Source organism: Manis pentadactyla, chromosome 1, assembly GCF_030020395.1.
Source record: "Manis pentadactyla isolate mManPen7 chromosome 1, mManPen7.hap1, whole genome shotgun sequence".
Classification (NCBI taxonomy): domain Eukaryota; kingdom Metazoa; phylum Chordata; class Mammalia; order Pholidota; family Manidae; genus Manis; species Manis pentadactyla.
This window is the reverse complement of record NC_080019.1, coordinates 158,152,841-158,176,061: the sequence shown is the minus strand read 5'-3', so window position 1 is coordinate 158,176,061 and position 23,221 is coordinate 158,152,841. Positions and strand designations below refer to the sequence as shown.

Here is a 23,221-nt window from a genome sequence, read left to right as displayed (position 1 = left end):
CAGAAAGGCAGTGCAGGGTGGACATGGTGGCAAATTAAGATGAAACCACAATCCACAATCAAATACCAACTCTTCAGGGAAACTCTCAACTAAAAAATACAAGGCTCTAAATTTTTCCTGTAAACAGACAGGAGAAACCAATTAAATGTCACGGCACAAAAACGCCAGTGTCTCTGCTCTGCAAAGAGTGCATATGAACACTGACAACTCTACCAAGTTTCTGTGAAGAAGAACCTTTAGCACATTTCTGCTATATATTTATTCCATTTCATTATATCTGCTTGTAGGGGTTAAGCAAACACCAAAGCCACCAGGTGCTGTGTCAGTGGACTCAACCCATGTAACAAAAAAACCAGGTAAGGGATAAGATGCTGACTCCCTTACTCAGCTCTGCAATTTGGGCAGTAACTGTAGTATCATTTGTTGCAGCAGAAACAGCCCCCACATAGCCTCCAAAGCATCAGAACCATGCTAAGAGTACATGGGCATGTCTAGAGAAGCATCCCAAAATATATTTGAAGGAATGAAAAGTGCTCTGTGTATAAATTAAATATTAATAAGAATCTCTAATGGGGTACCAATTTAATAATTATTGCTTTGTATAATGTTCTGAGGGGCACAGTGGAGACATATTGGAGTCACCGTGGGTTCTAGTTTCCATCAGGTTCGAGTTTTGTTCTTGTGTAATCTATTACAATATCCTTTTGCCTGATATGATTTACATTCCTAATTTAAGACTATGCTTATATAATAAGGCCAAAATCATTAAGCTGGTGACTTGGAGTATCTTTGCAATGAATAAGAACTCTGTTTTTTGAAACAATGCCGTGAAACCTACTCTGTTGTAATAATGTCTGGGCTACAGATAAGTGTCCTACCACCATTCACGGCCCTCCCTGCAGGCGCACTGCACGGGCATATACTAACGTCCTAGTATCTCGGCAAGTACTTAAAGCCAGAGGCATTTTCCTAGTTAGTTTTAATTGAACATTTTTAACCCAACATATATTATGCAAAAAAAGCTGGAACACAAGACTTAAAATTTGGGTTAAGGTAGACTGCTCCAGGCACCTCCCACCTTGTCAGCCTTTAAGTATCATAGACATGTTTTTACAATTTATGAAAGGTGCCTTTTCCCTCCACCCTTTAGGCAGAGCCTTTAGAAAAATGTATCCTTCCTCTGGGCTAGCAGCCTTGCTCCAGGGCTCTTGCGTGAATGAGCAGAGCACTTGTCAAAATGTGGCTCCCACTTACCCAGCCTGGCCAGGCACCCTGTGCAGTGCACAGAGTTCTTGGTGACCCTGCTCTCCACAAGCATAACTCATTGCTTCAGGGCTACTTTGTTGTAATCATTTGAGAAGGTCTCTAAGTGTTTACCTATAATATAATAGATTTGGGGGATGGGACAATGCACCCACTGAAGGAGAAATTATATACTTCAACAATTTAAAGCTAAAATGGTATAAGAAATTGTAGTCTCAAAATCAAAGGCAACTGGGGATAATGAAGCTCAGAAATGCTAGTTGAGACTGTATGAGAAACAAAAGGATGTTAAGTTCTATCATCTATACAGCCTCTCAAAAGGCAAATATACCTGTATATTTTTATCTGTAATTACAGGGTATTTTTCCGCATATGAGTGTGCTTCATTATCCCAGGGTACATCACCAACATTAATTTAGAGGAGTATCAGAATATATTACTCATAGGTAATTTTCTGTAGAATCTATTCTCCGTCATCCAACTGCTATTTATAAAATACTGTATTTTTAAAAACCTGAGGTGTTTATAGAGGGAATCCTTGTGACAACTTCATCTGTAATATAATCTCTTAGCCACAGTCCCAGGCACTCGTCGCCCGCCTTTGCCACCCAGACCCTCGCCACCACGAAGAAAACCTTTACCACCAAATAACGTCACCGGCAAGCCAGGGAGTGCAGGTACGTCAGTCATTGCCTTCCTTCTTCCTCTGTGACTTCAGTTTTACTAGCCAACCACAAACCCTCCTTAGTGCACTAGCTCAGGCAACAGGCAAGTGCTTGGTGTGTGCAACATGTGCCTGTGTTGACCCCAAAGACCAGGCATGCGAATTACAGCTTTGCGGACCTACATCCTGCTTCTGGGTGGGTGGGGTGAGAAACCATGCCTGTGCATCTAGGCCAGTTTACACCTTAAATATTGGGAGACAGAATCTGACTGAGGCCTTTCAACAATCAGATTAATTTGGATGAGATGTTGTGTGTTGACACCAGGGTCATGATTAATGTGATGCCTGCCCACTTATCATTGTCTCCTGATGTGAAATCTTATACATCTCACTGAAAGCTCCCCTGTCCAGCAGCCATCATGCTGGCCCCAGTATTACGGTTCAGGGGAAGGACTGAGGACTAAAATATTATCAGTTTTAGCCTGTGCAACAGGGCAGGAATATATTTGGGAAATCAGTCTTCCTCTCACCTCTATGTTTTGGCACGTGTTGCCTCCTTCCCATGGAAATGACCTCTCCCAGTCCCTGGATACTCACACTTCATCCTCTTCCTAAAAAGCCTCCTCTAGCGCCCCAAGTAGAATTAGCACTGCTTCCCCATTCTGCTTGTCCTTGACACATTCCTCTGTTAGAGCCAAGAGCAAACTGACTTACACTTGTTTGTTCACGCCTGTGTTCCTCTACTAGACTAGGAGCTCTCGGGTGACAGAGTCTTGGCACATTTTCTCTGAATTCCCAGCCCCAAATCCAGTGCTTGGCATCTAGAGGATATTTGATAAGTTATTAGCTGAGTGAACAACTGAGTTAAATTAAGAATCAGTGAAAACTGACCTAGTTCAGAGCAAAGCTTTACCTCATTTCTCTTAAGGGTTCTTCCCCGGGACCTGCCAGCAACCCACAGTATGTTCCCCATCTTCCCTCCCTCTCCCCCCATCACTACATCCTAAATATTTTGTAGGTGGAATAGGATGATTGCTAAAGACAGCTGTGCACGATGAAACTGAGGAGGGGTCACTTGGAAGGGAAAGGGGGTCACTCCTGGATGAAAGGAGGGCAGGGTGATGGAGGAGCTGTCAGGATGCACCCTGTGCACAGTGAACACTCATCATTCGTCCCATCAGCTGAAGGAGGAACCAGCCCCATCCACACCTCTGATGCCTTCCTGAGTCAAGGCGCAGGGACATGACCCCAGGGAGGAGACCAGGTTTTCCTCCTCAATTGTAACGTGGGGCAGCTGTGACTTACATTCCAGCACGATTCAAGTCAGACTGGATGAGTCACAGACTGAAAGTGATGCCTGGGTGTCCCCCGTGGAAAACCCAGGGGAAGCCTCCGCAGAGCAGCCCTCTGAAGCTGTGTGTCTTCAGCTGCAGCTCCGTGGTGGCCTGTGTTTCCATCATAGAAAACCCTTGTTCTTGCCCATCAGTAAGTCACCTTTAGCACAGCCCATCCATCCGCAAGAAGCTATAAACACCTTCCACTTCAAGATTAACTCAGGCCCTCTTCCCCACTCTTGCTGTCCACCTCTAACTCAGAGGAAATGGCTACTCTAAGGAACCATTGTACAGATTTGGCCTGATTAGTAAAAGAAAGTGTGTCCTGAATTCAGACAATCAACCGGATATTCTGGGAGTCCTCCAAACTTGTCTTCTCTCGCATGTGCCTGCGGGCACAGTCATGGGCGACCACGTGGCATCTGCCACCTGTCCCTCATCTCCAGGGCTACTGCAGCCTCTGAGTCTCACTTTCCTTGCCAGAGGGCAAGTGCCCTGACAGCATTCCCTGCCGCCTCAGCCAACCGCAAAGCTCTGGGGGCTGCAGGGCAGCTGGGCTTGGCTTCCACTCAACCCATCCCTGGGGCACAGCAGCCCATCTGGGTGGCTCCCCGTGATTCCGTGCCGGGCCATGGTCCTTGGGTCAGCCTTGTTTCCCTCCACTCTCTTTCCCGAGGATAATTCCTTTTCCCAGGAGGACATCAAATCCATTCTAGCCTTCACTCTATTCTCAGTACCCAGACTTGCCTGGACCTTGGGATGGATCTCATTTTGGAGACCTCTAGGTGTTTTTAGACAGAAGGAGACACTATTGACTATATCTCAGGGTGGCACTGTTCTGGCTAATAGGCCAGAATCACAGATGTTACACTAGGAATCTTTTTCACTCTCCAGCCGTCTCCCGTGCCTGCCGGTTAATCTCCACATCAAGCCATCCCAACTCCTTCACACCCCTCAAGTAAACCCCTTCCATCCAGTCTCACTGCTGCTTAGTAGTTTACCTCCTCCACCCTTGTGAACACAACTGCTGTAGTCTCTTGACCTCTCTCTGCCACCAGCAGTGCATCCTAACCATTCATCCTCTTCACATCTCATCTGGTTACTTCCCTAGTGAAAATCTTTTAGTGGGTCCTTGCTGCCCCTTGTGATCCGCCCCTCCCTGCCCTTCCGCCCTCAGCTCGCACTGCTCCCTGGAACACCGGTGGCTCTCACACCTTCAAATCAAACACCCCGAGTAGTCTCATGCTTCCCTGGCATGGTTCTTCCTGCAGCCAGGGATTGAAATACAGCTCTCATTCCTCCCTACTGATCACCTCTCTTCTTTATGGCACAACCTCTGTGAAGACATACCTATGCTTCCCTGACCCAAAAACCCCTCATCTTTCCCCATAAACATTACTACTCTCCCTCCTTACCTTCTCTGTGACTGTATCCAGTTCTTTCACCATACCTACAATGCCTCAGTATATTTGGCTCACACATCTATCTCAGTCAAGGGCACCAGGGCTTATTTTCTTTCTGAGCCTGGAATATAATGTGCCAAGCCACATGGTAAGTGCTTAATAAATATTTATTGAATAAGTAAATGGGAAGTTGGCAGCGCTCCTATAAAGCCTAACCACTTTGGCTCTACATTACAGGAATCGTTCCATCAGGCCGAGCAACTTCCCCTCCTTTGAGGGCAACGCTCAGACCGACCGAAGGCCCCTCGGAGAGAATAGAGGCAGATAAAAAGCAACCAACGGTTCCTGCCTCGGGAGAAGACCTTGGTTAGTATGTCAGGCACTTCCCACTGGATGCTTACGTACGAAGTACTGTAAGATTTCAAATTAAGGGGAAAAGAGTCTCAGTTCTGGATCATCTATTTTATTCCAATTTATGACTAATATGAGTCTTAAATTTTAAAATTATATTTAATGCTTTGTTATAGAATATGCTCTTTCTCCTCACAGACATAGAAGAAAGTTCTCATGCTTTTAAGGAAAGTCTTCCCGAAAAGAGGTTATCCAATGCTTCTTACTAAATCATATGTCATCACTAATTACATATATATTAATTAATTAATATGAGCTACTTGGTTGTGATCTTTAAGTCATTATTTATTTTACTCCAAGACATTTAAAGGCCTTTTCTTGTGACGTACAATAGTAATAATAATAAATAATAATGGAAATCAGTGTTGGAAGCAATTGACTAGAAGGCACATTAAATATACTGTTTACTACCTTTTCATTGTACTGTGAGGTATTTTTATCTTTTGTCCAAATTGTTTATTATCTTCCATTCTCAGGTAATACAACTGACTTTAGCTCAAGTCCAACAAGGGAAACTGATCCTCTTGGGAAGCCCAGATTCAAAGGTATGTGTGATCTCAATTTTGACAAGGCCATCTTTGGTCAGTGTGTCAGTCAGCTGTTGCTGTGCAGTAAACAACCACAAAACCCTAGCAGCATAATATAGTAAGGATTTATTTCTCATGTGTCAGCAAGTCACCGGAGGGTCAGCTGATCTAGGATGTGCTCAGCTGGTGGTTCTGCTTCTATGAGCAGGTGTCGATGAGCCTCTTAGAGGTTGGCTCAGGTCTGTTCATTCTGGTGCCCTGGATGAAGGACCAACAGTGACCCAGGAGAAGCCATTCTCATGTCAGTGCAGTCAAGAGACAGACAGTCCAAATACACAACTGCATTTCAATCTCCTTCTGTTGTTACACCTGTTAGTATCCATTGATGAAAGAAAGTCACATAGCTGAACTCTAATCAAGGATTGGAAAAATCTAATCCTTTCATGGATATAGAGAACATGTTTGGACAGTAATCTGCTCTACCACAGTACGGGAGATATAATATGATGTAGAGCCCAATATTTCCTTTTGTAATTTTTTTCTGAAGTATCAAATTTGATGTTTTAACATATGTATACACCCATCAAACCGTTATCACAATCAAGATAATGAATTCATGCACCACCTCCAAATGTTTTATCGTGTACCTTTGCAATCCCTCCTTCTCACTCTTCCCACCCAATCTCTAGTCCCTAGGTACCCACAGATCTGCTATATTATGGATTAGTATGCATTTTGTGGAATTTTATATAAATGAAAAAATACAGTATGAACTTTTTTTTGGTTTGGTTTCTTTTAGTCAGAATAATTATTTAGAGATTCATCCATGTTCTACATACCAAAAAGTCTATTTCTTTTTATGCTGACTTCTGTTGTATGGACATATAATAATGTTAATAATTATTTATTAAACATATACTAATGTTGATAATTATTTATTAAAACCATTCATTTGGGTTGTTTGTAATTTTTTTTACATTACAAATAAAGCTACTATGACCATTCATGTACATATGCTTTCATTCCTTTTGGACAAATGCCTATGAGAGGAATGGCTAAATCATATTAAGTGTACATTTAACATTTTAAGAAACTGCTGAATTATTTTCCACAGTGGTTGTACTGCTTTGTCTTTCAGTCAGCAGTGTATGGGAATTCTAGTTCCTCTGTCTCTTCTTCAACACTTGCTATGGTCAGTCTTTTTAATATCAGCCATTTTAATAAGTGTATAGTAGTATCCAACTGTGATTTTACTTTGCATATCCCTAAAGACCAAGGATGTTGAGCATCTTCTCATGTCCTTATTTGCCATCTGTGTGTCTTTTGTGGTATGGCCATTCAAAGAGTTTTGTCCATTTTTTAGAGGAGTTGCTTATTTTCTTATTGTTGAGTTATGAGAGTCCCTATTTTCTGGGTAGAAAAGACCTTTATCAGATACAGACTTTGGAAATATTTTCTCCCAGTGTGTGGCTTCTCTTTTTAATTTTAATAAGGCTCAAAAATAAATTGTCCATATGTATGTGGAATTGTTTTGGGGCTCTCTAGGATGTTCCATTGATCTATTTACCTACATCAATACCAACAGTATCTGGATTACTGTATTTTTGTATATAGTAAGTGCTGCTGTCAGGTTGTGTTCATCATCTCACATTATTCTTACTTTTCAAAGTTTTGGTGATTCTGAAACTTTGAATTTTAGAATCAATTGTCAATGTCTAAAAAATGAATAGCCTAGTTAGATTTTTATTACAGTTACATTGAATCTGTAAGTCAATTGGGAAAAGTTCACAGATATGCAACACTTAGTCTCCCTGCATATGAACATTGTATATCTCACTATTTATTTAGATCATCTTCAATTTCTCTTACCAATATTTTGTAATTTTCAGTATATAGAAAACAATAAAAGAAGTATTATTTATTTCAATTTCCAATTATTCACTTCTAAAATATAGAAAAACAATTTGTTTTTGCACAAGGATCTTGTGTCCTGAAAGCTTCTAAAACTCACTTGGCTTTTTTGTAGATCCATTGAATTTTCTAAATACAGAATCATGTCATCTGAGAGTAAAGTTTAAGTTCTTCCTTTCCAAACTGAGTGCTTTTTTCTTGCCTTACTGTACTGACTAGAGCCTCCAGTAAAACAGCAAATAGAAATTGTGAGGATGGACATCCTTTATTTGTTCCTGATCTTATGGGGAAACATCCACTTTCTCTATAAAGTATGAAGTTACCTGTAGGTATTTCATAGATGCCCTTTGTAGGTTGAGAAAGTCCCCTTCTGTTCCTACTTTGGTGAGAATTATTACCAGAAAAGAATACCAAACAATGTCTAATAATTTTTCTGCCTTTATTGAGATCATTATATGGTCTTTCTTTTTGAGTTGTTAATATGATAAAGAAATTGTTTTTGAATTTTAAATGAACTTTCATTTCAGAGACAAACTCTACTTGGTCATAATGTATTCTCATTTTAATATATTATTGGATTTAATTTGATAAAATTTTGTTTAGAATTGTATTCAATGAAGGATGTTGGTCTGTAGTTTTCTTGCAATGTCTAAGTTTTACTATTGAAATAATGCTGAAATCTCCTCTTCAATTTTCTGAAGACTTTAGAAATAGTATGGCATCTTCCCTAAATGTTTAATAGTACTTACCAGTGCAACCATATTCAGGCTCACATGCTCTTTGTGGGAAGAATTCCACACTTGATTCACTTTCTTTTACAAGTATAGGACTATTCAGAATATTTTTTTCTTCCTTTGTGAGTTTTGGTGATTTTTATCTTTCATTTAAGTTGTCAAATTTATGAGCATAAAATTGGTCATAAGATCTCTGATCATTTTAATATCTGCAAAATCTGTAGTGAGTCACCTTTCTCATGCCTGTTATTGATAATATGTGTCTTTTTTTCTTTCACCTAATCAGTCTGGCTGTAGACTTATCTTTTTTTTTATCTGAAAAGGTCTGTATTTAGGTAGACCTAAATTACTTAGGATTATAATAAACTCCTGATGAATTGATCCTTTATCATTATGAAATGACCTTTTTTATTTATGGTAATATTCTTGTAAACGTAATTTGTTGATGTTTGTATATCCACTCAAGCTTTCTTTTGATAAGTATTGTCAAGATATCTCTTCTTTTTATCCTTTCAGTCTTAATGTATTCATCTCTGTATTATTTAAACTGAGTTTTTATAGACATCATGTAGTTGGGTATTGCTTTTTTATCCATTCTAACAGTCACTGCATTTTATTTTGGGTGTTTAGAACCTTACTTTTAACATGACTAATGATATGGTTTGCTTTAAATCTATCATCATCTTGATATTTGTTTCTATTTGTCCAATCTATTCTTTGTTCCCTCTTTTTTGTCCTTCTTTTAGATTATTTTTATGGTTTCATTTTATCTTTTTTACTGTCTTATTAACTCTACATCTTTGTTTTGTTATTTTAGTGGTTGCTTTGGGATTTATAGTATGCATCTTTAACATAGCCTACTTTTCACTGATATTTTACAGCTTCATAGTGTGAAAACGTTGCATTAATATGACAGCTTTGCTCCTGGCCTTTGGGATGCTGTTGTTATACATTTTACTTTTACATGTTGCATACATCCCACTAAATTGTTATCATGTTTGTTGGGTTTTTTAGGAACCTCCATACTGCTTTCCACAATGGTTAAACTATTTTACATTCCCACCAGCAGTGTAGGAGGGTTCCCATTTCTCCGCATCCTCGCCAGCATTTGTTGTTCCTAGTCTTTTCTATGTTGGCCATCCTAACTGGTGTGAGGTGATATCTCATTGTGGTTTTAATTTGCATTTCCCTGATGATTAGCCATGTGGAGTATCTTTTCATGTGCCTGTTGGCCATCTGAACATCTTCTTTGGAGAAGTGTCTGTTCATATCCTCTGCCCATTTTTTAATAGGGTTATTTGCTTTTTGGGTGTTGAGGCATGTGAGTTCTTTATATATTTTGATGTTAACCCCTTGTCGATATGTCATTTACAAATATATTCTCCCATACCATAAGATGCCTTTTTGTTCTGCTGATGGCGTCCTTTGCTGTACAGAAGCTTTTTAGCATGATGTAGTCCCATTTGTTGATTTTTGCCTATCTTTTCTTTTTCTTCTTTTCTTTCTTTTTTTTATTAAGGTATTATTGATATACATGCTCTCACACCACCATCTTGAATCCGAATTCTCATGTTTGGTTAAATAGTAAATTATCTTTTAGAAAAAATAAAAGTACTCTATTTTTATCTATATATTTACCTATGTAGTTACTATTTACAGTGTTCTTCATCCCTTTGTGCAGACCCGTATTTCCATCTGGCATCATTTCCTTCTTCCTGAAGGAATTCCTTTGATCTTTCTCATAATGTTGGTCATGAATTCTTTCAGCTTTTGTACATCTAAAAGGTATTTTGCTCTTCTTTTCTTGAAATATATTTTCACTGGTTATAGAATTCTAGATGGTAAGTTTTTCCTTTTAGTGTTTAGAGATGTTGCCCCACTGCCTTCTCATTTTCATTCTTTCCAGGAAGAAGTCTGCCATAATCCTTATCTTTGTTGTTCTATATAATGTGTCTTTTCTTCCTCCTTAAACATTTGCCTTTGTTGACAGTTTTGAGAAACTTGATTGTGATTGGTGTAGTTTCTTCATGTTTGTTGTGCTTAGAATTCTTTGAGCTTTTCAGATCATGAGTTTGGTGGTTTTATCAAATATGGAAAAATTTTCTCCATTATTTCTTCAGTTATTTTTCTGCCCCTCTTCTCTACTCCAATGCTAAAATTACATGTATGTTATACTGCCTGAAGTCAACTCAGTAATGTTCTGGTCATTTTTTTAAAATTATTTTTATTTTGAATAGTTTTTATTGCTATGTCTTCAAGTTTACTAATCTTTTACCCTGCAATATCCTATCTGTGTTAAGCTTATCCACTGTATTTTGCATCTTGCACATTTTAATTTTTATCTCTAGAAATTTGATTTGGGTCTTTTTAATATCTATCATGTCTTAACTTTTTGACCATGAAGGTTATAGTTATAACAACTGGTTTATTGTCCTTGTTTGATGATTCCAATATCTATGCAAGCTCTAGGTTGATTTCAAATGATTTATTTTTCTCCTCAGTATGAGTAATAAATTCCTGTTAATTTCATCTTGTTGGGTGCTGAGTATTTTTACTCCTAAAATGTTCATGAATTTTGTTCTGGGGTGCCTTTAAATTACTGGAAACCACTTGATTCTTTTGAGTCTGGCTCTTAAGATTTATTAGGTGAGACGGTGAGACCAGACTGTGTTTAATATAGGGCTAAATATTCCCACTACTGAGACAAGACCCTTTGGAGTACTCTTTCCAAATCCCCATAAATTATACAGTTTTAACCATGCCCAGGTGGACCAAATTACTTTTGTATATCAGCATAACATAAACCTGTTTAGAAAAGTAAATCAACAACAACATCAATCTCACATATCCCAGAGACAAGACCCTAGATTTTTACGAGTTTGAACCATCCATAGCACTGCTGTCACCTGTTTTCTTATAATGTGGGACCAAATGTCCTCAAAGAGGTCATTTTACTTATGAGTTCATATCCACCATTTTTACAAGCTCAAAAAAATGCAAAATGTCAAAGTTCTTTCTCTCTTAGGTCCTCATGTGCGATACATCCCAAAGCCTGACAACAGGCCCTGCTCCATCACCGACTCTGTCAAACGTTTCCCCAAAGAGGAAGCCACAGAGGGGAATGCCACCAGTCCACCGCAGAACCCACCTACCAACCTCACTGTGGTCACTGTGGAAGGGTGCCCCTCATTTGTCATCTTGGATTGGGATAAGCCACTAAATGACACTGTCACTGGTAAGATCACAGCATAAGGACTGTTACCACAGTGGGAAGCTTGGACAGTGTGATGCGATGCATTAGGAGTGTGGTACCCTTGAGTCAAACTATGACTTGTGAGGCATATCTCAGGAGTAGCGAGTTCCAGCAGAATTCTGCTGTCCTTATACCACATTATTGTCAAAAGTGTCATATGATGGCAAAAGTCCATTTTGTCTGGTATGGGCCTCCTGTTGACATAGCAGATCTCTTTAAGATGCATTTCTTCCATCTTCCCTCAGAACTTTTTCACAGTGTGAAGATCGATCTAGCTTTTTCATTACCAAAAATCTACAGATAATATATGAGAAGTTGACACTGCTGATGATACTTAAACCACTTTTCCTCTCACCAACCCACTTTCTAGTTTGACCTAGAACTTTCAAGCAGGATAAATGTTATTTCAATCATTTTAAGAGAATTTTTTTTTAAATTCTATCCCTGGCCAATTTTATGTTCATCTCAGGAAATTTTGATTCTGCTATCACCTACCCAATTCCTCTAAAAGTGACTGTGAAAAATAAGAAACCCTGAGTCATTCTTTGAATCTGTTATATGGGAATTTAGTTCTCCATAGTAAACAGGATAGTTAACTGAAGAAGAAGGGGGGAAAGACAAGCCACCTCAATCAGCTAGAGGATCTAGCAAATAATGTGAGAACACAAGGCTCCTGCTGCCTGCATCCCTGCCATGTGCTTTGAGTGCAAAGACAGAGGATAGAGGGGCCCACTGAGAGGCTGTCAGGAGGATACACTGCACGGGGCAAGGTGGGGAAGGGGAGGTTCAGGAGATGCCAAAAATTTGCCTATGAACAAGGAAACAGCAGCTATCTCTCTTCAAACAAAACCATTTGGTCTGGGCACCTTCCAGTGTAAGTAGTTTATTTTTGCTTCTCTTTTTTATGCAAAGCTTGCCATTGAGAAAGAACTAGCTATTGCCCATGGTTCCCAGGAATTTGTCTAGTCCTGTTTCTTTACTTGGGACTATGCCAGGAGGTGGTAAACATCCCAATATCTAAAAATAAACCTATCTCTAAGTATTGATTATCTACATGTATTAAAAAGTTCAAAATTCTCAATCTACATACTGCACCAGTAAGGAGTTTCAGTGATAGTCTCAGGCTTGGTTCTCACAAAACCAAATGATCTGTTAAATTCCATTTGCCTCAAAGATGTGGGATATCAAGTTGGAATTGGTTAATCTAAAACTCTAATACATCTACTACATACTTATTTGGGTACATCAATAACACCTGATTTAACTTTTTAAAGCAAAGGGATTTTCCTTTCTGGTTCATCAAGTAACATTTTTTAATTATATAAACTTGTAATCTCAAAGAATAATGAATAGGGTATATTTTATCCATTTATCCAACTACTTATATAATATTGGTACTAAATGTTAATGGGCTGCTTAAGATCTTTTACAAGATGGAGGACTTACAATAACAATTTTCATAGATAAGAACTGTATCTCTTTAGCTATAATATTTCTAAATAGAAGTAGTCCATATTTAACCAATTTTCACCTAGTCTGTATTTAAATGTAGGACCATATGCCTTAATGTTCTATTTTTTCCATTTTTGTTTATTTTTAGTATTTCATTAAATACCACTTGTTTTCAAATGTAATCTTTTATAAACCAGCAGCTCAGATAATTCATAAATTAAGTCTCATATCATTGGAAATGGTTTTGCAGGGAAGGATTGAGAAAGATAACAAAAAAAGTGAAATGTATTCTTCATTCCCCAAGTTGGCTTCTGTCAGTAATGTATCTTATAACTGACAGAGATGTGTTCATGTGTAGTACACACATCCGAATTCAGTTGCTGCTGCATGTCCCTTCTACACCAAAGTAGAAACAGAGACACCTAAGAAACTGGCCATGAGTCCTCGGACAGCTTAGAGTTAGTTATGAAGTGCTGCTTTGTGATATGCCAAGAGGATGCTGACAGAGATTCAAACTCGGATTGGTTGACTTCTAAAAATGCGACTTGGGTATTTAGTTAGCCTCATTGAACTTTAGTTTCCTTATTTTTAATATAATACCTTCCATTGTTGTCCATTTATTATGAGGATTAAACAGAGAATTTGTGCAGCATAAATGAGAAGCTGTAAATTCATGTGTATTAGTAGTAGCAATAGTAGAGCTGGCAGAGGTAGCATCATCATTATTATTTCCATGCTCTAGACTGTGATTTCCTAACCTTAATAGCAAATATTTTTTTTTCTGTCAAGTGGATTATCTCCTTTTAGGGCAATAAAACCCTCTGAGGGGGAAAATAAAGACCAATTATTCAGTGTTACTTATTTACAGATTTCCCTGTATCTTTACTATTAATTAATTTATAAGCAAAATCCCCTATTTTAAAGTAAACATGAACACATACTTAAGAGGCCATCTTTGCCTTCTAAAATATATTCAGAATATACCCACAAATATTCATTCCAAAATATAATATTCCATTTTTATAATATTGGTAGATTAATGAAAAAAATGTTATCACTTTAAAGCATTATAAGGCATTACCAAGTCCATCCAAGAATATACATTCAAAAGCTAGAATTCTGAGAAATTCAGGATGTTCCCCTCCCTCCCTTTATACCCTCTGTTAGAATAGAAAGTCAACTGAGATACAGATTAGGAACAAAAAGAGTCTGAGGTAGGAATACTAAATAATACCAGCCTTTAGTTCTTTTAACAGCTGCACTGATGTGTCCAGATGCGATGGCCATTGCCTTCCAGTTTGATTTTGAATTTTTGGGATGGTCATATGAACTTTTTCAGAAAGAGTCATCTTCCTTTTTGGATTTTTTAAATATATGCCATTAAAAATCCTTCCCAAATTAAAATTGGTGATTATGAGTCTCCCTGAATTATTCTGTGGTTTCAGTTTTATTTCCAGTATCCATCTCCTTTGGACTTGGCACAGTTAGCAGAAATGCCCAGTAACTTGCCAGCTCCTGGGCAGCCTTCCCACTTTCCCTGATGCTCACCACTTGTGTTATTTCTTCATATTGGTGAACCTGATTTTGAGTGAAGTTTTGTTGTTTGATTTTTTTAAATCTTCTATATGATCTTGTCACATGCATTAAACTAAATCACAACTGAGAGCAGGGAAAAACAATTAAAAATGTATCAATTATATTCTCTTATTCTGAAAGTCTCTTTTGATTCATCCTCAAAAATTCATAGAAACATGCCTTTAAGTGAAATTTATGAAGACCTCTATGCAGACTTTAAGGACATAGCTTTTTAAAAATACATACAAGAATAATTATCAAGGGAACATATGTAAGCTGTAGGTATAAAAATCCCATAATTCTATGGTTGAAAATGATGAACTATAGAAAGGTATAGTTCATTATTTGGTTACCTGTCATTTGCTGCTGTCGAAGCTTTGTGCAGTGGTACATGAGCTGGCCTTTTCCCCTGCCGCCATAAAGCCCCACAGAGCAGGAAACACACCTTTTACTCAAGCACCGCCCCTCGCCAGTGCCTTCCTCACACTGTGCTTTCCACCAACGGCAGACTATGTGACTTACCTAAAAAAATCATGTTACCCGTATCTGTAGCTACCTACCTAGGAGCCTCATGGGTCTTCACAGTTAACACACCTTTCTGGCTCTGGTAAAGGAAAAGCAGAAGTGATCAATAAGCAACTCCCATAATGTTTTGAGACCTTCACTGTCCACTGACAATCCCCATCTGGAAATTGCGTATGTGTAGGATCGGTGCATCTCAAGAACTGCAAAATCTAAGTGACTCACTCTTAATGCTCTAAGCGTCAAGAGCACGGTATCAGCCAGGACATAAAGACAAGTATCTGTTGGCTTTTTCACTTTTCAGAATATGAAGTTATATCCAGAGAAAATGGGTCATTCAGTGGGAAGAACAAGTCCATTCATACAAATCAAACCTTCTCTACAGTAGAAAATCTAAAACCAGACACAAGGTAAGCCACCAGCACTATTACAGGTGAATTCTGAGAGTGCAGATGTTGTAACAAAGGTATGAAGTGACATTATCCCTCTGTCTTAAGGAAGGGTCTGGTCTGCATTTCATTCTTTGGCTTTCTGTAGAGGCATGTTTTGCAAATATGCAAGTTACTGGTGGGCAACAACGGCTGACAAGATTGTGTTGTAAGTTAACAGTGTGGCAGGCAACATTGAAAAAGAAAAGGTCATTAATACCAAATGTTGATAATAAATACCAAAATTTAGAAAAGGAAAATTCTGTGGACCAGAGAAACAACTAGATTATGCACAACAGAAACTAGATTTGATGCATAGGATAATTTGGTAGGCACACTGGAAAGGAGAGGGCAAGGAAATAAAAGCTGCATGATGCACGTAGGTGAAAGGTTGTAATAGGCAATGTTTAAAATAATGACAGACTTGTCCTAGGCACAGCAACACTTTGCTCTTGGTCTTTTTACAACAGACAAATGAGAATCAGTTTTTGAGAACAAAAATGTACAGTATTAGCCTTGTTACCTAATAAACAGCTTTTCTTGGCAGCTCTTATTACACATTGATACCAAATTGTTTAAATTGCTGTGTAGTTTTGTGGTTCCTTTTTAAATCTAAAATACCCAATATTTTTTCATTTTATTATTGCGAGAAAACTAAAGGCCTTTGGCACTTCTAGAAACGTAGTAGGAAAAGGGGTTTTTTGTTTTTGTTTTATTTTGTTTCACATGGTATAATCATAAAAGGTATTACTCAAGGAGATTCTCAAATGGCTACAGTCAAGCATGTTCTTAACAAAGCCAATGTGCTAAATTCACTTCTGGACTAAATTCCTCTATGGGAAATCACTTTCCTTCCTTAAACTCCAAAACAGTGTGTGATAAACTCTCTATGCTTTTAATTAAAAAAAAAACTCACAGCATAAGTTTTAGTTATACACTGAGCAACATCGATCAATTTTCAGAGGGACACAAGCAGAAATTTTTCCAGATTGAGTATTTCATAGCTTGATGAAGTTCCTCGTTGCTGAAATAGATCAGCAAAAGTGAAGGCTGGAACTCCAGCACTGGACTTTGTTTTCATAAGTTTTTCTTATATCTTTCATTGTCATTAATTGATTGAATATTGATTTTAACACCCAAAAGAGCCTATTTTGGCTCTGACAGTAGAGACTCTTCCAATCTGTTCAGAGGAAAAGGAAGCATCTAATGTATTATAGATGGTTTGCTGTGTATAAACTACAAATGGTTTGCTACATATATAAAATATGCTGTAAAAATGACACTTTCCACAGGTGTATTTTTTTCTTTAGAGTTCTCTATTTTGTGCTGTAATATGGAAAATTTTGCAGCTGCTAATTTCTTAAAGGATTTCAGTTAGTCAGAGTACATATATATTCCAGTAAAAGCTCTATATGATGATCTTGGTTCTGTTTCCTTAGCAAGATTAGCAGGGAAAGAGGTTAGTTATAGTATCATATAGGAAACTGTAAAGAGAAAAGTTCATTTAATTTAGATTTTTAATGGGTAGATTTACGTTTACAGAACTTGGATAGTTTTTCTCTCTATTCCACTTACTAAGAAGTGAGCTATGTAGTACACAGAAAGTACATTGAAAGGCATCTAATTTCTAAATGTTCATTTCATTCCTTTTCTGAATGACACTGTCCTCAGATATTCTCACAGTGCACCGATTAGCTCAGGATCACAAATTATTCCAATGACATTTTAAACCTGATTTGTTTGTAAAAGGTTCACATTTTTCACATAGCTAACATTTATTAAGTGCCAACAATGTCCTTAGCAGTATGCACAGTATTATGGCTACAGACATGAATAAACATGGTGCCTACCCTTGAGGAGCTCAAGACTAGGAGATAAGCAGCTAATAATAATTACTCTGCACTAAGTGGTGAGAGCTCTGATAGAAGTATGCATACAGTGCAATGGCAGCCAGAGTGGGCAGCACTTAGCAAAGTCGGGGAAATTAGGAAAAACTCCTTGGAGAAGGTGACATCTGAGCTAAGGCTTGAAGTGTGAGCAGGAAAGAACTAGCCAGGTGACTGTGGTGGGGAAAGGAAGGTCAGAGAATAGCATGTGCCATTGCAGAGGCCCCAAAGGACATGGTTGTGTGCAGTGAACAACAGGCCATTTTCCCCAGGGTGGGGGGTGAAAGTGGAGAGAGGCTGTGGAAGCAGAGGGATTAGGAACCAGGCTGACGCGGGCCTCCTACGGCAGATCAGGACATGTGGTCAGCAGATGGGGAGACTTTGAGTGATGGTAACTGGGGAGTGACTTGCTCTGACTTTCATTTTAGTTTTCATTCTGACTTTCATTTAGTTGGAGTAATCACTTTTGATACTAGAGCTATGTATGATGAATAACAGTTGGTGGACTAAACTTAACAAAAAAACTAAATTTAACAAGGACATGGTTAATGTCTGGCAAGAGCACCATCTTGGCATCTGACATAATTGGCCAAGTAGGTGCATAAGAGAAAGGTACCTTTGGGCTGAGCTGCATTTCATTCCGGAATCACAGGACCAGTCAGCTCCTGGGGTTCGCCTCTAGTTTGGGTTGGGATTGTTGTAGGACTCACGCTTATTGTTCTGGAGTTTGCCTCCCCTCTATCCCACCCTCATGGTGTGTGCCTTGCCCATCTCTCCAGCCCTTCCTCGGGAGTCTTCTAAGGAGGGCCCCTATAGCCTATCCTTACCTCAAAGAGGGTCCTTTCTGAATTTGTCTTTGGGAAAAAGCATTATTAAATTAAGTTTAGGAATCCCTGAAATCAGAATCCCATGTTGCGTTTCACCTCTTGGCATAAATTTGGGGCCATTGAGCGTGTTTATATGTGTATTTTTGATTTGGCACGAATTGAATGGTATGAATAGAACCCATTTGTATATAAACATTTAATGTTCATATATATGATTTGATAAGGATTATATTGCTAGTCCCTAATAGGTCATGATTTAAAAGTTATATCACTAATGTGAAGGGAAGACCATTTTCCCCTAGGGGGCAAATACAATACACATAGATGTAAAGGTGATTTAGTAAAATTATTTTAGTCTACAGTGAGACTTCAAGGTGGTCAAGTAGTTCAGTACCTTCTAGTCCCCAGTGAGCCTGTGAATGCATCCTGTGCTCTCTTAACAGGTGTGCTAGAAATTAATTTGTCCAGTTAATGGGCAAACATGCTCTGAGCTGAAATATGTTGAAATCCCTATTAGTCAAAATAATTTAATGAACTAAGGAAGAATAATGCAAAGTTGAAATATTTCATTTAATTTGATATTCTGAAGTCTCAAAATACCTGGGGAGAAAATACCCATGAAACTAGAAAGCATCATAAGAGAGCATGCAAGAACATACCAATGTAGGACCTACACCCCCAAGTCTACAATTAAGACGTGGAGAGAAAGCTTCATAGAATATATGAGACTAGAACTTGACCATAAAGGGTAGGACAGAAAGGGGCAGGCTTGTTAGAAAAGAAAGAGTAAAAATAGTATTGTCCTTTCAAATCAAATCCATGTGTATGACTTAAGTGAAATATAAGTAGTCCTCAAAATTACTACTGACAACAAGGCTACAGCCAGAATAATAAAATTACAAGTTCCAGATTTGGGTTTTGGGCTCATTCAAAGCAAGCTTTTTTCCTACTACCTTATGTTGTTAAGGCAAGATTTCTTTCCACTGTATCTTTTCTACCCTAACTATGATCCAAGATTAATGCTAATAGAAGACACACTATAAAATAAAGAGGAAGTATGCACTTGAGGCAGCCGCCAAGGGGTTTTTATTACCTGTAAAGAAAAACTGTAGACACATTTGAATGCTTAGGGAACATTTTGAATCAAAATATATGGTAAAATTGAATTCCCCAAATAGGCCAACTTTGAATTACAGCTATTAAAATTCCCCCATAAGGTTCTGGAATTCCTACTTGAAAAGCTGGAAGATAATAATTTCTGAAAGAATTGCTATAGCTATATGCCAATTCTAGGAGACACATGTAAGTAATTTATTTTAGTAGCATTTCCATCATTTGTCCTGACTAAATATCATGAGATGTAAGAACAGGTGATAATTACTGGCTAATTGTAACACACTAACATGAGTGGAATAGAGCTTGGTGTTAGACCTCTTAACTGGGAGAAACGAGGCAGAGGAAATAGATCTGCAGAGCTTTTTTGGTTAAAAATTCTAAATGTTCACACACTATTCTAGAACCAGAAGGACAGTGGAGTATGCTACATTTCCCTTCTCACAGTGTATACCAACCTTCTCCCAGCCAGTTTTATGACTCAGCCAGGTTTTCACCTACTCTGCAGAAGCTTGAAAAAGACCCTGTGTAAGCGAGCATCCTGCCCCTGGACTGCTGCTGGGGGAGTTCAGCTTCACACATGGCATGAGATGTTTCTGTCTCAGAGAAGAGCCACACACTGCTCTGGAGCACCTGGGTACAGCTCCCGGGAAAGCACAACAGGGACCCCCAGTCCCAGCCTTGCCAGCAGATGCTGGAGGCTGTAGTGGGCTGTGGTCCCGTGTCTGCACAGGAAAGACAGGCTGTTTTTGGAGAGCCGTAACCATTTCAGCCAAGTGAAGCAGAAGGGATCTGCCAACAGAGGCAAACTGCCGTGGCCAACTCCTCTTTCTACAGAGGATCCCTCTCTCACCCCTACCCATAAAATACAGCGAAACTGTAGAGATGTCCGCCTGCAGCTAAATCAGTATCCATCTAGCCCACTCCCCAATATTTATTTTCCACTTATTTATCCCACTGAAACCTCAATGTGCAGCTCTTGTTAAACTAAGAACAAACTATTGAGAAGAGTCTCTCTTAATCTGGAGCAGGTATATAAACCACTTTATTTGCAAAGATAACTATGATGATTTTTAGTTCTGTGAACAGAAGTGATGGAGTATAAGACTTAAACTAAGTTTTGTACCACTGCTTAAAGGGACAGGAGGTGTGGACTAATTGACCTCAAAGTCTCTACCAACTCTCCAGTGGCATAATCGCAAGATATTTACAACCATGCACAGAACCAATGGGAAAACTAGAACTGAAAATAGAACCAAAACCTAGGTCACTCTTGCAGCAAGTAGAATTTCCCTGAGAAACCATTTTTCTTTGAATCTATGTCTGTGGTCCACAATTTTTTTTCAAATTGTTTTTAGGACATATTTTGGTAATCCACTGATGGGCCAGTTTCTTCCCAATGAACTGGCTAGGCAATATGGATGAGCACACACACAATCGCTGCTTTCTAAAAAATCTCTTTATAATCTCACTCTTCTCTTCAAATGAGCCCATGTCTCTCCTCTCTTAACTAAAAAAGAACTGAAGAATCCACTGTGTGTGCCAGACTTAACATGTGGCCTGGCAATTTCCTATGGAAAACATCCTCTGTCTGGTAATTAAGATAAATCAAGTTCAATTAACCTACTCAAGTACTTCTGTCCTCTGTGGCTTGGGAGGATTCTGGGGAACAGTTTTTCATCGAAGACTAAAGCCTACCAAAGTTTCCTGTAGCTGACTGCAAAGACAGTTAGGGACTATTGTTTATGTTGTTTGATTTAATAAAATCTTGGCACTGAAAGTAAACTGCAATAGTGGCAGCAACTTCTTATAAACTTTAATCTGGCTGAACGAACAGGCATATGGAATAAGCCATTGTGCCCTTATTCAGTGTTTCTGTGAAATTCTGGTGTCTGCAGATTCTGTATTAACTTTTCAACATCTCTTTTCATGGGCTTTGTAGAAAGGAGTAAAATAAGCTGCCAGAGCATTAGGCATTTTATTTAGTTTTATTGTATGTGTGGGCAGCAGAAAAATTGCGTCCTCATTATTAAAGAAGGAAGAAATTTAGTGGGTGGCTCAGTTTTGCAATTTTTCTTTGGGCAAAAGTACAGCTAAGAGCACAGAACTCCCGCTAGTCTCTAAGGAAACCAAGTTTTCTCACATCCCCTTTTCTTTTCATTGCTCTTCACTTAGAATCCCTTCATATCTAGGGAGGGGGTGCTAGAAACTCATAGCAACTTACAGCAAATTATATAATTAAGAGTGCAGCCAAAATTTTAAAGGTCTGTGTCCATTTCCCCCATGCCCCTAGACATGGGAGACACAAGAAACATCCCTGCCAGGCATTCTTGGCAGCTTGTTGATGATATCTGATGCCTGCTGATGCCCTGCTTCTCTCTCCTTTGTCTCTCATGATTAGGACTTACTTTGTCCACTTTGTCCTCTAAATATCCCTGCAGCTCTGTCTGCCCTTTGCTTCTTAGCTGTATTCCCAGGTCAGTGCAATATCTGCACGTGGCAGGTATCCAGAAATGCTTGCCACAGCACTGCAGTGATTTTGGAGAACCCGTTGATCTCATTTCTCCTCTGTTTGAATGCCCCTTCTTTTCTTACTTCACTTTTCCATTTCCCTCCTTTTGACTGGAGCACAAACATTTCAACACCAGACTAGGGGTAAATTAGTGAACCAAAGAGTTCAAACCAACAAACAGCAATAGGGTGGCCTTCCTATACAAACATCAGATTGCTTGAGGTTTATGAGGCTTTTGATAGAGTTAAAAACAGCTTTTTAAATCAACGGGAATAGATGACTAAAAGTTCATCAAATACTGAAAACTATAACTCAGCCCTACATTAGCGCAAAGTAGAAGGAAATGCTTATAGAGAGGGACAAGGGAAGGGAAGGTGAGGGATGACAGAAAGAAGTGTCTGTCCTAATCTTATGGTTAGTCTCAGACTACATCCTGCAGGCTGGAGCCCTCCTGTCTCAGACAGGTTTGCTCATGAACTACAGATCCCATTACTTGAAACCCTAGTTTTTTACTTTACTCTAAATTGATATTTAGCTCTTCTGTTGATTTTCAGTTGCTCTCAAACTTTACCCTCTACTTTATCATCCCATTCCTCTGAGAGAATGCTTTAGAGCTTTCTAGACTCTTCATTGAAATCTCTGAGCATTTTTTTAGGCTTATGGAGCTATTTTAGTTTGATGGCATGCAGGATGATTCACCTGCTAAATTTTCATTCTTCCCAATAACCCAAAGGCTACAACACCCTTATTAGAACCTTGACCACCACAAAAGCAAGTATGAGAGCACAGAATCTGACTTCTGCCTTGAGAGTTCTATGGCAATGTTTGTCAAATTCCCCAATAATAGAAATGCCTTTAAAAATTCTTTAGAGATATAAAATACTAGAGAAAATGTGTAGTCACTTATGTGCCAAGGAACTTGCTTTTTTCATTATTATTATTTTTATTAAAGTATCATTAATATACAATCTCATGTTGGTTTCAAATGTACATCACAGTGGTTCAATAGTCCCAGTAATCAACCTATACTGTGATTGCAAATAATTGTGTCCTTTTATCCCCCTTTCCGACCTCTGACCCCTGCCCCCTCCCCTCCCCACTGGTAACCAGTAGTCACTTCTCTGTTTTGGTTTGTTTTTATATTCCACAAATAAGTGAAATTATATGGTATTTGTCTTTCTCCACCTGACTTATTTTACTGAGCATAATACCGTCTAGATCCATCCATGTTATTGAAAATGCCAGGATTTAATTTCTTTTTTTTTGGCTGACTAGTATTCCATTGTGTATATGTATCACATCTTCTATATCCATTATTCTATTGATGGACACTTAGGTTGCTTCCATATCTTAGCTATTTTAAATAGTGCAGTGATAAACATAGGGGTGCATACATATTTTTGAAT

At 38.6% G+C, this 23,221-nt stretch overlaps 1 protein-coding gene across 30 annotated transcripts in view; it reads left to right on the top strand.

The window, feature by feature from the left end:
• The window catches only part of ABI3BP (ABI family member 3 binding protein), a 253,192-nt gene that overhangs the window by 211,392 nt on the left and 18,579 nt on the right, over positions 1-23,221 (top strand). For all 30 annotated transcript variants that reach the window (XM_057502161.1, XM_036916479.2, XM_036916473.2 and 27 more), the window contains 6 exons: positions 288-356; positions 1,836-1,940; positions 4,902-5,030; positions 5,552-5,620; positions 11,273-11,482; positions 15,354-15,459. In XM_057502161.1, the coding sequence (XP_057358144.1) occupies positions 288-356; positions 1,836-1,940; positions 4,902-5,030; positions 5,552-5,620; positions 11,273-11,482; positions 15,354-15,459 (688 nt within the window). The remainder of the gene's footprint in view (positions 1-287; positions 357-1,835; positions 1,941-4,901; positions 5,031-5,551; positions 5,621-11,272; positions 11,483-15,353; positions 15,460-23,221) is intronic.